This window comes from Strix aluco, chromosome 3, assembly GCF_031877795.1.
Source record: "Strix aluco isolate bStrAlu1 chromosome 3, bStrAlu1.hap1, whole genome shotgun sequence".
Taxonomy (NCBI): Eukaryota; Metazoa; Chordata; class Aves; order Strigiformes; family Strigidae; genus Strix; species Strix aluco.
Window position 1 is genome coordinate 79700448 of NC_133933.1, and position 18091 is coordinate 79718538.

General features: G+C 40.0%; 1 protein-coding gene across 2 annotated transcripts in view; it reads left to right on the forward strand.

The window, feature by feature from the left end:
- Window positions 1-6432: 6432 nt before the first annotated feature.
- Window positions 6433-18091, forward strand: part of LAMA4 (laminin subunit alpha 4) — a 106281-nt gene continuing 94622 nt past the window's right edge. For both annotated transcript variants that reach the window (XM_074819295.1, XM_074819297.1), the window contains exon 1: window positions 6433-7033. In XM_074819295.1, coding sequence (XP_074675396.1) covers window positions 6833-7033 — 201 coding nt within the window. In that variant the 5' untranslated portion in view covers window positions 6433-6832. The remainder of the gene's footprint in view (window positions 7034-18091) is intronic.

Here is an 18091-nt window from a genome sequence, read left to right on the forward strand (position 1 = left end):
GAGATGGCATGAGAATTGTAACAGGAAATTAAAAGATTCAGCTATTTATCCACAGAAGACAGGAAGCACAGTCTCCATCCCTGCAAATACCCCTTCAGCATCATCTCTCCAGCCTCACCTCCTCTAGTTCAATCTAGCTCACTTTTTAAGATGACCGAGTCTTTGATATTTATGCAACACTATGCGTGATGGTGTTTTCTTTTCTCGTGTACCCTTCTACAATGGAAGTTGGGCTAACACCTCTTACTCCCCTCTTAGTAATCTGTGTAGAGAAACTGTCTCAGAAGCAGACAGAACCTTAGGATCCATAAGAAATAAAGTAGATAATATCGTTAATGGTAGTATAGCACATCTACAGTTCAGGCCATTCAACAGGAATAATGATATATGAAAAGCACCAGGGAGTTCAGATATGGGTGACAGAAATGACCAGAAGTACTGAAAGACTTTCATATTAAAAAGCTATGAAAATGGTGTTATTACTTATTGGTTACCACTGGGGAGAGGATACTGGACTAGGAAAACCACTATTTTAAATCTGATTGACTTTTAGCAACCAGCATAGGTTGGATTTTTTAAGTAAGTTATCCAGTATTACATGATGCTGTGGTTCTTTTCTAGACTTACAAGGTCCATACAGTTCCTGAGGACAATGCTTTTATCAAGGCATTGATTTTTTTGACAGGCAACTCTTTCCCTGTTGCACTCTGGAGGTGGAAACTTTGAGAAATCCTGCTCAGTAAACAAGCTTGTCTTTAATACTGTAGTACTAAATAATAATGGCATTTTCATCAGACCTGCAAGATTTTGGTATGCTTAATTGAATTTTAAGAGTCTCCCAGAGAAAAAAATTGGTTAATAACAAGTATCAAAGCGGAAATGAAACACCACAAGGTTAATTGAAAGCAACTTGGAATCAGCCAGACCTCAGTGTTGCCAGTAATAATATGAAGGATGAGAGTTGTTGGCTTTAAAGTGTTGTCATGTAGGAAATTCATTAGATGATGCCCTTAACTAGTACAGCAAAGAAGCAATGAACATGCTTGTGCTTCCTTGCACCAGATGAAGGTTTTGAAAGTATGCTGTCCTTGAACCCTACAGCAAAAATTCTATCTTCTACCTGCAAACTTAGACATTTCTTAGTATGACGTAATGCAAAACACATGAAATAAGTTAACAAAAGTGACGGTCTGCACACATAACAGAGATTTTATTAGCATCTCTCTCTGGCACAAACTGTGACAGAGAGATTGTTGCTTGTTGCCCCTCAACTGACATAGGTTTCTAGTGCAGATTGTAGATATGCTGCCAACATCTTCTAACCTTTACAAAGGTACTTTGAACACTGGTTCCAAAATATTTTGGATCACAAACATCAGTCATCTGTCAACATTTCCATTGGACCACCACGCAACTTTATCAAAAGTTTAACTGGGAACACTTGGCACTAGAGCTCGACATACTGCTTGCAGATCTCCCACTGGGACCTGACAAACCACCAGTGGCCCACACACAACAGCTTGAGATTGGTTGATTTGGAATATGTCATTTGTAATAAGCCTTCAACTGGATTCTTGCTTTTGTCTTTCACTAATCCTGCCATCACAGTGAATGAAAACCAAATGTTAAAGACAAGGGAAAGAACTCCTAAAAAGAACAGAAGATGATATTGTGAAAAACAGAAGGAGGAACTCCTGTTTCTGTATCCTGCCATATTGAAGAAGTCCCATTCCAAATCTGAGGTTGCTCACGTAACACACCCACATCATCTCTGCCAAGGGTAAAGACACTGGAAGTCCATCACAGCATAAATTTATATTCAGAGGTTTGTGTTTTTATGAGCACCCTATGCACCATTTTACTTTTTCTGAATTTTTACACAAATCTGAAGTTTTTCAAAAGGAATACAATATTTTAAAAGATTTAAAATTAAGTGCAGGAAACAGCTTTTGTAAGCAGTTGTTGTTTAGCAAGCTATTCCACTGGATAGCAATATTTAGGGAAATTAATATATATATGATATTTTCTTCTCAAAAGATTTTGGTTATAATTTTTCTGGTATGGAACTAACAGATATTTGTGAAGAGATTTAGATCTTGTGAGTTGTAAAGAACTGTGTCTTTCTTGATTTCTAGTATTTCTTGTATTTCATAAGAATAAATTATTTATTATTTAATAATTCTACCATTTGATGTTATCTGTACTTTGTTTGCTAGATAGATTCATAACATGAGATTTTCCAGATTTTTAATGCCTTGGGCCAGTCTGAGATTTTTTTAAAGGATCAGATTTTCCAAAGACATTAAGCAGACATCTTCCTCCTCTTAAGACTTTGATATTGAGAATAATTACAATCTTACCTCTCTCAAAGTACTATAAATTAGCATTGTAAACTCTTTTACAGGGATATGAATATCTTTGTTCCAATTTTACATAAAGAGGCATGATGGGTAACAATTTTGTTTTCACTTGGCAATTTTTGCCCATTTCAAGAATGGTATTTTCTGTGTTCTGTAAATGTGTTTCAGGGTTTTTGCATTATTAATAACCTACTAGGTGGGACACCTTCATCATACACTGAGAGGTTCGTTTTGTTACCTGCTACATATGTGCAATAAAAATCAGGCTTTACTTGAAGAACTTGTAATTTAAGCATCCTTAATGATACTGCTAACAGTATTTCTTGCTCTGGTAAAGCAGATGCATTCTTGAAGTCCCTCAATGGAATGCCCAGGGTGCAGATGGTCAGCGTGCTGTGCTGAGCAAGGCTCATGAAACTTACAGTTGTTCTGGTTGAATATATCTCATTCAGTACCTCATTCACAAGGCTTCCATATTCACTACTATTGTAGGCAAAGCAGTCTCGACTCAGGGCATTTCACATAATTTAATTTATTTGAAATAAATAAACAGAACTGTTTAATCACTTGTTTAAATATTGAGAAAGGAGTAAGAAAACAAATTACCAAATAAACACTCAGAGAAAGACCTTCCTTCCCTCTCCCCAGGCTCAGCTTCTGTCCAACACCTTCCTAGCCCCTTCTTAATCTACACCCTCAGGGATTTCCCTGACCTGCATAGGTCACACACAAGCTGCATTCCCTCAGGATGTCCCTGCCCTGATGTGAGTCATCCTCAGGTGGGCACCCCACCCAGCAACAAGTGTGTCCTTCCAAGCCATCACCAGCCATCTCCCCAGAAATGTCCCCTACAACATCTTCTCCATTTTGTTTCTCAAAATGCATCTCTTCACATTTTTCCTCATGAGTCCCCTTTTTGCATCCTCGTATCTTTCTTTTTGTGTGTGCTTAGTGCACCCTCATGTCTCTCCTCCAGTATTTCCTGCCCCAGCTGCTACTGCACTTTTTAACATCTGTTTGAGCAGAGGAGCCATGTTTTGGGGCACTGTGCGCTGTTTCCATCCATTGTCGAGCCAGTTTGACCGGCCTAGTACACCCTGCAGCTGCTGTCCCCCAAATGCTGCTATTGGTTCCCAATACAACTACTTAGTTAAGCCAGAGTTTGCATACACCCAAGCCCTGAACTCTTCAAAGTCATTATGTGACTTACATACACGATTGCAGGATCTTGACCTAAATTAAGTATGGATGAATACACTGTTCAACTTCCTTTCACCATCCCTGCAATAAAAAGACTTTAAAAAAAAAACAATTAAATTGTCAGGGTTTAATAATTCAATTAATTTTAATTCCTTGAATTAATTAAATTGTCAAAACTACAAATCACTCAACATAATGATTAGTACCTACCACTGGTCTCCAACACCTTTTACATGCTGATACTTTTTGTGATATAGTCCCAGTCCTAAACTGTACCTAAACCACATCACTAAGCAGATGAAAAGACACAAAGAAACCTTATACACTCTGCAAATTACCTTTTTGAAAGGAGATCTTTTAAAGAGTCTTCTATTCTGAAATTTTACTTACTGAAATTCTCCCAAAATGTTCTGGAAGGAGTCTTTTTTCTTCACTGTTGCAATGCAATCCAGAAGAAAAAAAAAAAAAAAAAAAAAAGGCACAATCAATTGTAGAAAAACAGTGCTACACCTTATTTTTGTTTCACTATTATTGGAAGTCTTGTTCTGCAGAGCCAAAACCATAATACCTAATGACTTCTTAGGAAAACTAAAGCTCTCAGAGCTAGGAAAACCCTCAAGAAACCATTTAACACAGTCCTCCACCTTAAGCAATTTCCCTTCTCAGACTTATCCTTTGATAAATTTCTCTCTTTGATGGATATTGAGCCAAGAATTTCCCATATCTTTCTCTCACACCTATCATCTTTAAAATTACATCTCATTTTCTGTCTTTACCTTTCAGCTTTCGTCTTGATATGTTCTTCCTGTGCTCAGATGTAATCTCAGTTTTCACTTCCCACATGCTTCTTTCTTGAGCTTCAGGTTCAGAAAAAGCTCACAGTTTGGCCAAATCTTGTCTTTGCTGTCTTTCTCATTCGTGTCATTTCTTTACAGACCACTTAGTTTCTTCAGTTTCTTTTTCTACTAAGCAAGAGAACTTCTCTCCCAAGTCTCTGAATTTGTTGAAGACTGACTGCCAGAAATATGTAGATTTAATTTTCCTGTTCTTCCCATCCAAAGGTTTACAAACCTTAAGTAACTGTTCCCAAAGTTATTTTTCTCTGTTGTTTTGTCAACAGTTCCTTCTTAATGTCTGGGAACAGATGTAGAAGATATTCTCGTGGTTGTTTTTTTGAAAAAAAAATATCCAAAAAATTATTCCAGTAATTTGCTGCACTATTCACCGGGTAGTTAAAAATCTCCATTGTGACCACAGGAGTGGTGATTCTGTCACTTACTCTCAAGATGTTTTATTCTCTTTCTTGCCCCTGCTTTAATGTTATCTTTACACCTCAGACTTGTTCCTGTAGCAGGAGGCCTAATGGGAACCTCATGGTGTCCCTGCTGGGGCTTCCCTGGTCTTCTGCTCCCTGGGCCTTCAGACCTGCTCCAGACCATTTCCAGGACTGCCATTAGCAGAAAGGGATAGAAAAGTCCTGGCAGCTCTCAGTAATGTCTCACCCTCAGGTTGCTGGGAGGCAGTGTCCTTGCCACCATAGCAGGTCCAGGTAACAGAGACACATTTCCATTGCTCTTAGGATAGAATTACCTGCAACCACCATTGCCATCCTTTATTTCCTCCTACAAACCTTGGTCCTGAACTTCATAGCCTTGGGTCACACAGCTTTTTCTTCTCTGCTGGGTAATACTTTGTCCCACAAGCGTGAGTGGTCTTGTCTGCTCAGCTGCCCCATTTCTGAATCAGGCAGAGTTTCTTGGTGGTTAAATTCTTTATAGTCCCTATATGACATCTGTAGAGCATTTATGGGCCCAAAGCTGTGCCTACAGGTGTGTAGAAGTTAACAGATCACCAGAACACTTTCTTCTACCCTTAATTGTCTACTGACTGCTTTCTTAGATCATAATATCTTCAGTCAGATAGGAAAGGGGGGATGGAGGGAGAAAGAAGGAATCTGCTCCCAGAATAACACCTAATAAGCCTATTTCTGTTAAGATTTAAGAATGAAGCCTGACAGGCCAATGGTGCTACAAACCCCTGCACACAGGACAGATGAGGGATGGGGTGTTGAATTCTTGGCTGGAACGGTGCACATTAATATAATTATACCCTGATTTTGTCCCAAAACCTAGCAAGGGTTACTGTGTTGTCTTTTTGAGATTGTAGTCATAAAATTAAGTCAGCTGTGGGCAATATATTCAGCTTGCTTTCATACACACACTGCAAGCCTTGTTACCAGGGCCTCACAAAGCATCTCTTTAAAAAGGAATACAAGATGCTCTTTGTAAATAAAAGTTCATGAGTCTGAGGAATGAAGTCATTTTCCAAAATCGCAATGAACGATAGTCTTTTTCACGAGACCGCGAGAAGCTGAGAGGTGGGCTTGAGAGAAAGGATCTGAATGAAGCATGTTAGAGAAACCACTTAGCCCTATTAGCCCATGGCACAACCAGGCTGACTCCCTCCTCCTCCACCTCCTCCTCCTCCTCCTCCTCCTCCTCCTCCTCCTCCTCCTCCTCCTCCTCCTCCTCCTCCCGCCCACAGCTTCCCCTCCCCCATGCCAAAAGAAAAGGTTGGTCTAGCGGGTTATTTAATAAAACTTGGCACCTTTCTGCCTTCCACTGGATAAACGAGATCTTAAGAAATAAACAGTCACGCGAGTCAATGTTTCGTGTGGAGATGTCAAATGGAATTGGGGGGGGGGGGGGGGGGGGGCGGCGTACGGGGGGAGGAAAGGGTGACCTCACTTTCTGAACGGCAAAGTTTGAGTGGGAGGGTCTCAACACGAAAGGTAAAAAAGGGAATGATGTGAACATGTGAAGGAAGCCAGAGCACAGAGCAGAGCGTCAGTCTGTATCCTGACAGGGGGAGATAAGGTGGCTGGGGAGCCAGCGGTGCTTTCCTGGAATACAATCTCTGTTTGACACTCTCTGCTTAAGCACTGCCCATCTGTATGTTACTGAGCTGGAGCCTCTGGGGAAAAAGAGGAACCACAGGCACAGAGAGTGAACGAGGGAGGCAGCAAAAGCGCTTTTCTTCCCTTCTTTTTCTTTTTTTTTTTCCTGTTGGGGTTTTGGGTTGGTTTTTTTTTTTTTTTGACTCTTTTAAATCAGGATCTGATTAGACTGCCTTGAAGTGCCACATCTGGAAACTGAATGCTGAAAAAAAGTTAAAATAACTGAGGCACCACTGAGCCAAGGGGGGCTGATTGCAGAAGAGGGTAAACAATTACTGAGACGCTAGAAGACCACTGCTGGATGTAAGGGGAGGAAATGGCTTTGATCTTCGCCTGGCCCCTCGTTTCTCCTATATTATTCTTTTTGAGATGCTTCTCCTCCAGCACAGCCTCGAGTGAGGGAGGCGTTTTCCAGTTTGACATTGAAGGTAGCTCAGCGGTCAGCATGCAAGAAGCCACTGTTATCAGAGGGCAGCAGCAGGCAGTAGCTACTGGAAGTTGGGTGCCTTTTGCTGAGGTACAGTAACTCCCTTCTCTCTCTAGTGTCTGCGCTTTTCTGCTTTCATCTGTCTCTGTTGAAGTTCCCATCTAGTTAATGTTAGCTTAATCATTCGATCCTTAAAGTGATACTGGAGATTTTTTGCAGGGGGTCTGAGACGTTGCATTTTGGGACTGGAGAGATACGGTTCAGACTTCAAAATGTACACATGCCCTGCCTGCTGTGAGCAGACAGCTGCTGTACTTTGCAGTGAGGCTGGCTTAGCACGTCTCTGACTTTCCTGCCAACATAACTAAATAGGCCTGTCCAAACAGAGCTATTTTACAAGGGTTAATTGTCACAACACTTTTCTGCTTGTCTTGTTGTAGTTCCTGCAATTGTAATTCACTTAAACTTCCAGAAAGTTTGTCTTTTGGTGGCAAACACTGTGCTGTAGAAGTTTGTGCTTTTGTCTCTGAGTGTCACAATCTGAAGTTCCTTTTCATGATGAGAGCAGGAATAATAAATAAAATGTGTGTAGGAAACTGCCTGCAGAGAAAACACCTGCAGAGATTTTAAGACTTCCAAAAAGTATGAGGTTGGGATTAGTGACAAATTAAATTAGAGAGATCTAAGAAGAAATCTGACAGTGGAAAATTTTCCTGCAACCCCTCTGTTTTGGGATTGGTTGATACTCCTCATTCTAGCAAGGCTGCATAGGGAATGGACTACTCAAAAATACAGCTTGAGAAAACAGTAAATTACTCCAGCATACACTGGAGGGGGGGGGGACAGACAGTAATGTCTCATGCGTGGGAGACACAAAGTAGGAGGCAAATTGAGTTACATAAGGTCATGGGAAGGGAAAGAGTAGTTCTAGCATAACATCAAAAAATGAAGTGAGATTAGCACAGCCGTGTTACTATGACAATATCAAGATCGTAATCTCTGATATCACAAGGTTAATTTTCTCCCTACACTCCAATTGCCAGAACTAACAGCCATGGAAATAAGCGACCAAACCCTTCAGACAGCCAGGGTTATCACAGGGCTGGGTAGAGCTCATCCCCCCGCTGCAGTGGCTCCAAGCAGCTGGGCAGCCTCAGGAAACGGCTGCCCACCCTGCCAGGGATTCAGTGCGAAACATGACCTGTGTGAGAAAACTGGAGGCTAAACCCTGCTCTGTTCACCATAGGGGTTCTTGGGAGCCATCCTGGGCTTGGATGGACTCCATGACATGGGATGTACAGCTCTTCTCTGGCCTGGGATCAGCCCTGGGAAGCTGCGTTGCCACCTGTTGCTTACAACACGGAAAGTCCCTCAATGAAATGCCTGATTTAAGACCTGCTTTTGTAGCTGCTTTTCACAGGATAATGGGCATAAGTGATTATTGGCCTTTCTCGATATGATTGTGTAGTATAGTTTTCCCAAAGACACAGTTCACATTGCTTTACTTTAATATATTAGACTGTACCTTGGGAACGTGCTGTGAGATATATTAGACACTGCAGGGGAATGACACTTCAGTATCCTTCACCCATTTCAGTCTTACCCACAGTTTTATTTCTATAGTACGATCTAATAGACTCACTAACTGGTGTTTGCTCTGGCAGTTTACTTCAGCCCCTGCAATGACAGCATTTAGACTCTGGATCCCATGCTACGAATGAATGATGCTGCCTGCTATCATCACGCCAAGGCCCTTGGCTGCAGGATGTTACGGTTTCATGAGGAAGGAGTCAGGATTTCAGGTCCCTTTGCTAGCTGCAGATTCACCTTACAGGTGAATTTCAGAGCCCACCTCCATGGCAATTTCCAAGAAGGCCCCGTAGGATGCTCTTTTGGGATAGGGCTGATGGCTCTGTAACAGTGAGAACCTGATTACCCATTGATCCACATACATAGTTCATAATAGGATCTGGAGAACTGGCTCTAAGCCTGAAGGTTGATGTAGGGGCCAGAGAGTGATGGTCTGGTAGTCTCTCACTTGAGGAAGGAACATTTCATTTTGTCCTCAGAGAGCTTCCCCCTCTCACAGACCACCTTCCCTCCATTGGCAGGAGCAGGGTTTATCCCAGCAGGTTTGAATCAGCCTCTTTTGAAGGCCAAGTTCTTAACCCGCAGCTCATAGTGAACCGCAGAGTAAACTCCCTTACACAGCACAGTTTGATTCAGCTCCTTCGTCTAAATATTGACTCAGGCCTATAGCTCTCCCGAGCAGACAGAGGCTGTTAGTCACATTGAATAGTGCCAAATTATACAAATGGGGCAGATTTGCAAGGCAGAGTTACGGAGCCATGGATGGGGCTTCATTGTGGACTGTGGTACCAGTCAAACGTGTCGTGAAACACACTGCTGTAGAGCAGAGCAGAGATCAGGGCAGACAGAGACCATGGTTTTTCAGCATGCTGAACAACATTTACCCCACACATGATCCTGCTCTACACAACATCTTCAGAAATCTGCAAGGTCTGAAACAGTGTTGGTGGGACTTTCCAAGTTATAACTGGTGGAATGCTCTTAAATCCTGGTAAGAGTTTGATATAAAGAACCTATAGAAGAACAGGAGATCCCATTTAATGTAAGTACATATTAGTGAATATTTCTGTTTTCCACTCCTCTTCCTTTCCCATGTTTGGCAAGCCTAAACTCAGAGTAACTGGGAGAAGTGGTTCAAAAATTCAGAAATAATGTTAATGTGGAGCTTTCTGTGCCTTGGATTTGAATGAAAGCCTCTTAACAGCAGAGAGAAGAGGACTAACTACATTTTCAATGCCATGTTAATATGCTGCATCCACTCACAGTGTGGACCATGGGTTTGAGTTGGACTTCAGACAACATCTAATAGTTTGACGTCCTGGTTGTTAATCAATATGCAATTCAGTACACCTAAATTAAGGCACATAAACTGTTCCTAAACTTTTTCAATCAAAAGCAGGCACTGTCTTCAAATATAAACCCAAATTCCCCATACAGTAATGGAGACACTAGTTTTTTCAAGACTCTAATTCCTAGCAGTCTTCCCTGGAGGCCCTGAAAGGAGCCTCTTCCTCTATAAGGACTACATTGAGTACTCACTTCAGGACAGCTTTATTAATCAGATAAAGTCTGGGACACAAAATGTAGATGTTTAAGTTAACTGACTAGATTCCACCCAATGAAGTGTCATGTTACCTACATAATGAGCACTGGTAGCGACCGTCATGGAATAAGGTATCTACCTTTCTGCCTCTGTTTCAAGAAGAATACTTATAAACTGATGAAAATTATTCAGAAAAATAGCATGAGAAGGATTACAGTGCTAGGAATTGGAAGACAGCTGAGAGACTCTACAATCCAATCTGCTTAGCTCAGAGGGAGGTTAAGAAAAGAACTTTGAACTTATTGTGTAAGCACATACACAGGCAAAAAAAAAAAAATAATAGGCTCACTAGTCTAACAAATGAAGGTCTCATCATGTGCAACAACTGGAAACTGAAGATAATCCAGTTCAGACTACAAATTAGTTACAAATTTTGATTGTAAAGGTAATTAATCACTGGAGACTTTATCAGTATCAATATGAAAAACATTCTCAAGTACTCTGTTGTTTGTGTGCTATTTAGGATGATTGAGTTACTTGGCTCACAAAGACAATAAGGGGATGTTGGGGAGATGTTACAGTGCTGAATCCTGATGTGTACGGGGGGACAGTGAGAAAGTGAGCACAAAACGCTGGATACAGCTCATCAGTATAACCCAACCACAGTTGGTGGCATTAAATCAAGAGATTGATTTTTCCAAATAAGGATAGACTAAAATATTTTACAAGGAAGATTCATCAGAGATGGAAGCAAAGGATTTAAAACTGATAGACAGATATCAAATGAAAGCAAACAAGTGAGTGGCAATCAGAAATCCTTGGTTTGGAGTTCCAGTCATTAGCTGGACACAGCAGAAGGCAACACGGGTGGTGAGACACTTCCAGTTTTGGTGAGGCACAGAGTTGAAACTGAAAACAAGAGGTAACTTCTGAGAACAGTTATATTGCACTGTCAAACATATGCCTTTAAAATAAGAGGCAGGTCTGAAGCCCACTGCTGTCAACATTTGTGTTTGGACATTCCATTGATATGATGGTTTTAATTATATAGGTGTAGATTTTGTTCCCCAGTAGGAAGAAAGTTGTTTACAGAGCCTGAAGTGAGAATAAACAATGGTACAGGACTTCAAATACTAGAGAGTATGGCAAATGATTCCCTGTGATTCACGTTGTGCAGCCTTTCACTTTAATGTGAAATGAATGTAAGGTGACATCCAGAAAAAGACGCATTTCATTCTGATGTAAATGACTACGTGAGGTCAAGAAAATAACAAAGAGAGTCCAGTATAGGAGATGAATGTGGGAAGGATTAGTGGAAGAAAGGGAAGACAGACATTTTGTGAAGACACTTGCCAACCAAGAAAAGATAATTTCAAATGTACTTTATGGAAAGAAAAAGTGAAGCAAATAGTGGGAAAGGAAGCAAACTAAAGCAGGAAGAAGACAAAGGAGAGGAAAAAATTAGAGCAAGAATGAGATAATCAAGAGCCTTAAGAGTAAAGAAAAAAATGTAGTTGGGACAGGGCAGGAAGCCAATTCCCAGAGTGAAGGAAGGCATGATATTGTTGGATAGATGGAAGAAGAAAACTGTTTCCAGCATCAGTGTTTTTGATTCAGAGGAAAGGCAGTAAGGCAAAAGAAGTCCTTTAAAGGAAATAATTATCATAGTCAAAATTAGCAATTTACTATAAGAGAAAGTAAAAGGCAGAAGTTATCTGATGGAGTTTGCATGTTAAAATGATATGCCTGACAATCTTTTTCCCACCTGACTTCTACCAGCAGATTCTGATCTAAATTTTCAAAAGCAAGAAGCAGTATTTGAGGTGCTTTATTTCTGCTTCTCTAAAGCAATAAGCAATAATTAGCACAGGACCTGTGACAAACTCACCTCTCTAAAATGGCTCACACTTAATATACAAAAAGAGACCAGTCATAAGTCCCTGCCACTTGTTAACAAAGACTCAAACTGTCACCAAATTGCCTTCACCCCTTCCCCCATAAAGGTTGGAACAGAAACTCCTGCAGACTGTTCAGAGAAACCACAATTTGATCCTTACTTGTGGCATTAATCTGTTCAAAACAAACTAGCACTAAAAGAAGCAGCAGAAGACCTAATCCTGAGGTGCGAGCCAAAAAGGGTTTTAGCTTGACAGAAACCTTTATACTCTTTTAAGCTAATGGGAACTGCATCTACCTTTAAAAAAAGCAGATCTTTAAATGAATTCATTTCAGACCCTTAAGGTTATGTTAGGTTAACTCCCATAATGGGCAATTTGGATTTCGAGCTGCTGTTTTTTTCTGGTACAACAAGGTTATGTTCTGAGAAACATCTATTAGTGGGGAGGAAGTTTTACTGCAGATGTTTGTGATTCCAGCTTAAGTTTCTCATCAAAGCTTTAATGAAAATCAGCTGCTTGGAGTAGAGCCACCAGACCCCAAATCTTTTAAATCATAGGAAGCTGAAGCAAATGGAAGTACAGGACAGAGCAGATGGATAGTGGAAAATGTTCTCCATTTCAAGAAGGTGCATAAAGCACCCGGCAGAACAATGTGATTTAAACTCCACTGCAGAGAGTTCCCACAAAGTTTTGGGCAAATACCAGCAAAGTGCCCCAAAGCTTATTCAGGGCTGTGAAAACCAATAAAAGGCATTTCATGCCCACTCTTATTCATGACATGGGAAGCAAGGAAGGAATTAAAAGTCCAGTTTTTCCAGGGGGCATGAGAAGCAATAAAAGAATTGGTTTCTGAAGAACTTGTCCTGATTTAAACTGATAACAATTAGAGCTCCTAGTGTTCAAGAACTGTGTAAAATAGGTCCAGTTTCTGAGTAACACATAACCAGCCTCTGATAATTTACAATTTGCTTCTGGACTTAGATTTCAAACACTGAAGTATAGACACTCTTGGTTTTTATGTTTTAATTGGTCCTCTTGAACATTTGGATCTGATCCCAGTTCATTTTCAGACACCACCATGAGCTGGGGATGTTTGGGTTATGCATCCTAATGCAAGATTCAACAATTACTGAATAGTACTGTATACAAAGCTGTTAGACCTCCACAGTTTTTGAAACCTAATTCTTTGTCATCAAGTGATCTCAAAGAAATTTTCTATCAGTCAGGATACATACAGTGTGTATTTGGCAATGCAAACAGAGATTGACTAAAATGCAATAAATATGATCTGGCTTTGTCGTTCCTGTTCAGCTGTATTGCGCAATTTTTAGATAGTTCTTTTATTAAAATAAATACTTCAGAAATACTAGAACTCCCTTTTTTCCTTTAAGATAAACCAGCAAGAAACAGTGCTTAAACCCCAGCATTCAAGAATTACTAAGATACCTAATATGAGCCAAAGAATATAATAAAAGATTGTAAAAATTTTTTTTAGAAATTACTGTTCCAAGTTTGCAAGACTGCAAGAAATAAAATATTATTTTTTAAGTCATGACATATGGAAGCCAGTGAGCATGGGAAGAATTGGCACACCTGAATGTTAATTTGAAATATAATTTAATAGTTACAGAATAAAAAGACTCTACCTGCATAAACAACTTCCAATATGATCTGTAAAAATGGCCTTTTTAGCTAAAACTGTAAGGCTCTGAATCATTGTGTGATTCTTTCTTCCCAATAAAAAGGAATAAAAATGAGCTCATTCAGCCTTTCATCTTTGGTGTCAGGTGGAAGAAAACGCTACATGGAACCAGCACCTAAACTGTATCATTTCTGGGCTGTGTGGTATCCTGTTACCACCCCACGATTCATCCTGTTACTGTTGTATGAAAGGCCTTCTGAGTGGCAGAATTCTTTTCTGCCAAGGCTAATGCAAGACCAATATGTCCTAAGGTTTCCTACTTGGTTTCCACCTCTGAGCGTAGAGAGCCACAGAGAACCTGCCATTCATGACTCCTTTATGATGTACTCCCCACTCCTGGCTCCAGGGATCCTTCCTCAAAAGCACTCTGTGGAGGCAAGCATTTGTCCAGAGAAAATCTGTTCCAGTATCCAAAAATTTAAGCAAAAACAAAAACAAACAAACAAACAAACAAACAAAAACAACACACCAAAAAAAAAAAATAGCTGGAAGGGCAAAACAAGGCACAGCCTTCCCTACCCCAGCTATTAAAATCCTACATGCTCCAGAAAAGCTAACACAGCCTGGCCAGTTGAGGGTTGGCAAGATCTCCAGAACACCAGTACCTGGCACAGATCCATTCAGGGGGGAGGTGGGCAGGTGTTGAAGGTCTAGACATGGTGTAAGGTCAGAGAGGTTTTGTATGCCCTACTCAGCTTTTTGCAGATTTGTCGTTTTCTGTGACTCCCTACCTCCTATCAATGGCAAGGATTGTCTGCAGAGGCTCAACAGAGTCTCAAAGGCACCAGCTAATTAATTTTAAGTCAGTTGGAAAGAGGCGTTTGGGTGATAGATTTTTGTGAGGGACAAGGCAAGTGTTGGGTTTTTCTCTTGATGCATCTATTCTTCCCCCTCTTTGAGCCAACAATAAACTACTTTCTTCACTATCAGACTATGATATGCTGAAACAAGCCAGGGGCCAAGAGGCAGCGAGAGATCAGGGCAGGCTACCCCTTCTCCCACACTGGGACCATCAAGGGGGAAGAAGCCCTATTTCTGAGAACAGCCCAAAACCACGACACTTTCCCATCAGCCATCCCCAGCAGCTGCCTGTTTTGTCCACAGCTGTCCCATCCTTGAGAGGGAGAGATGGGTGAAAGCTCTTTCTCTTGATCTTTAAAGATTTTCACATTGGCTTGTGTTTCATGCTAACAGGATTTTAAATTGATCCCATGGCTATTGGTCAAGCAGATCACTGTATGTCTCTACTGCAATTCCAACATTTCAAAGAGCTGCAAAATCAAACCAGGAAATACTAGAAATCTGGGTGGGGGGAAATTCCTGCAAAAGGGAAATCAAAGGAAGCATCAGATTTACCCTCCAAGTTTTAACAGTGTTCCACAAAGACAGTTATACTTGCTTCAAAGGCCACTTTTCTTTTTTATCCCTTGCAAATTTTTGTCTCTATCTGTAAATCTCTCAGGGAGTGCTGTAGTTTGTCAACTGATTATGTCTCACTTATCTGGGGGACTCAAGAGGAGAAAGTATGACTCAGAACGTGCATTTCATATGAGCGTTTCGTGAGGACTGGGTGGAGGGTGGTTAATGAGGAAACAACACAGAATTATTTATTCCTTCTCCTGTAAATTGTTCTCCTTGAATAAACTTGACATTTTCTTTGAAAGAAGAAAATCAAATAGCTACCTTTCCAACTGCAGATTTTCTATTTCCATCAGAGAACATCTGTAAGTTTTTTATTTAGTGGCTGTAGTAATAAGTACATTAGAGCAGAGGCTGGTATTAATCTCTAACCCTTAGCCAGCTTGCAGACAACTAAAATATTTTAGCCCTCCCCCTTTTGGGGAAAGAATGCCTTTTAAGCAGAGGCTTTGTCTTTCCCACTGTATATGGAAAAAATGACTACACACTTCTATGGAGAATGCCTAGCTGAGAAATGTTTATGTTGGATCCAACCCCATCTCTGTTGCTGAATGGCATTTTGTTTTCCACTCGGACTGGGGAAGGGGTAACAGTCTGGAAACATTTTCAACACCGGAAATTTTTTAAAAAATTAAATACAATTACTTAGTCAAGGTAATAGATAATGTTGTTGCTCTACATAAAGCTATCTGGCTTTCAGTTATTGCTTGTTTCTGCAGGAGTCACCATCTGCCTACTATAATGGAGGCATGCACAAGTCCACTCAAGAAACAAGAATTTAGAGTGACAGTGGGCTGAGGAGGGGGTTACTTGTCATTTTCCCCTGTTGCCCATGCTCTGCTTTGCTTATTGGTTTACATAACTCTACTATGCAACAGGGTGAAATAGAGGTAACTTTTGTTCTTGATCTTCCCCACCCAGCAGGATTTTACCTAGAATTTTAGCAACTAGTTTCAGTCTTGCTAGTTTTAGTTTTAGCAATCTCTGAGCTCTTTGTCTAAAACTTCAGGGAGATGGTTTTCATCAGTATCATAATCTGTTCTTTATTATCATCAAAAATAAACTTCTGTTTTTGAAGCTGATGAGTTGATAACTCGCCAGGTGATACATAAATATTCCCAATTGTCAGGGATAAGTCAGCAAGTGAAGTTTTCAAATTAGGCTGTTATAAGTTTGTCCTGTCTCCCTTAAGGCAATTACAATTTTTTCAGTAAATTCTGAGGATACTCAGATATATCTCAGATACTGAGATATACTCTCTGTATATAAATGACAGAGTTCTTATAGAGTTAAATTGTTGCTTAACACAGCAACAGTTGGAAAAACAGACTAAATTCAGTCATCAGGTATATTCTTTAGCAGCTGCAGACTGGCCAGACACGGCATGCATGGCTCCAGACCAGCCATAGCCGTGCTCTCAGGTGGGAGCATCACAGAGGATGCAGGCAAAAAGGGACAATATTGAGATCCATGCACAGGGTATGACAGAAAGGACACTAGTAACAGAAAACAAGGCTTCATTTCTTTCATCACTCATTGAAGAGTTCATTTACTGAAGAAGATTACAGATTGAAAACCAGTGTCACTGCTTTATTTCTTGTTTTGATGTTTGAAGATTCAAATTACTGAGCTTCACAAAAACACACTACTGCAGCTTTAATGAGCATTTCATATCACTTACCTAGAAAACCCCATTATTACATTAATTTGCCCAGATCTATGGCAAATACACCCAGTGAGGCTTTAATTTTTATTGAACCTATCTCATCTTAGAACTTAGTTTAAAAAATAAGGGTATATAACAATACAGGGGGTTTTCACTGAATGACTATTTCAGCAAGAATTTGCTTTTACATTTGCAAGCTAAATAACAAAACAGAAAGCTTTTTATTGTATAATTCACATCATTGCTTTAGTTTGTAATCTCATTAGAACTGAGATACCTGTCAAGATAAGTAGATAAAAAAAGATTACCAGCATTGTGCCCAAAACTCTTAACCAACCCTGGTTAATTCTTCATTTACAACATCAGTGGACAACTGGAAGTAATAAATATTTCACAGTTAACAATGTCAGAAATTTAACAGAACAATACAGGAATTTAATGTACTACACCAGGGTGCTTATTATAAAACCATCATGAGTACTGATTTGGAGACTAAGCTAAAAAATGGGTTCCTCTCAGAAACGTTTATAATTTTAAAAATGAATTTGAAATTACAAATGGATAATTTGCATGAAGTTTCTGCCCTTGAAATGGTAACTAGTATAGAGTGGCTTTTTATGCACAGTTTTCTAACAGCTGTAGTGTCCTATTAAATGGGGTAATTAACTGTCTAGCTATGATGTCACACACTGAATTAATTTCTCCAGTAATAATAGTTAGAATGTGACCTTTCTAGTTCAGAAGAATTTGATACTGTTGACCAGAGGTAATGAAGGCTTATAGAAATTATAAATAGAGCTTGGAGGCCTAAGGGGAAGCTGGTGAGCAAGCTTGTTTAATACTCTAGGTTTGTTAGCTCAGATAAATTTATCAAAAATCAATGGAGAAGAAATAATATTGCAGAGCAGATGTCTGCTTTTGTCTGCATGTTGTGGAGTACCTCACGGTGTAGAGCAGGACTTCTGTCCGTCTCTCTTTATGATGACTTTGATGGTAGAGCATGTCTGGCCAACAGGTCAGTTATTAACTTCAGTTATTATCTCATTAACTTCAGTTATTATCTCATGCTCCAGAGAAAGACAAAGATCCCTCTGAAATGTCACTTCATAGGGATTTGTAGGTTCAAGTACAAAGACAGTCTTGAATTTGCTATTACTCAAGGTCTTGAAATTTGAAATCCATTTATTTCTTCAAATGATAACTTAAGCTAGAGTGAAGTATGACAGGTCTTAGAAGTGGCAGCACCATGGCATTCTGTTTTTAAAATTAGTTATAGTTTAACTCAGTGGTCGGAAGAAGTCACAGCAACCTCCTCCATAGCCAAGACCTG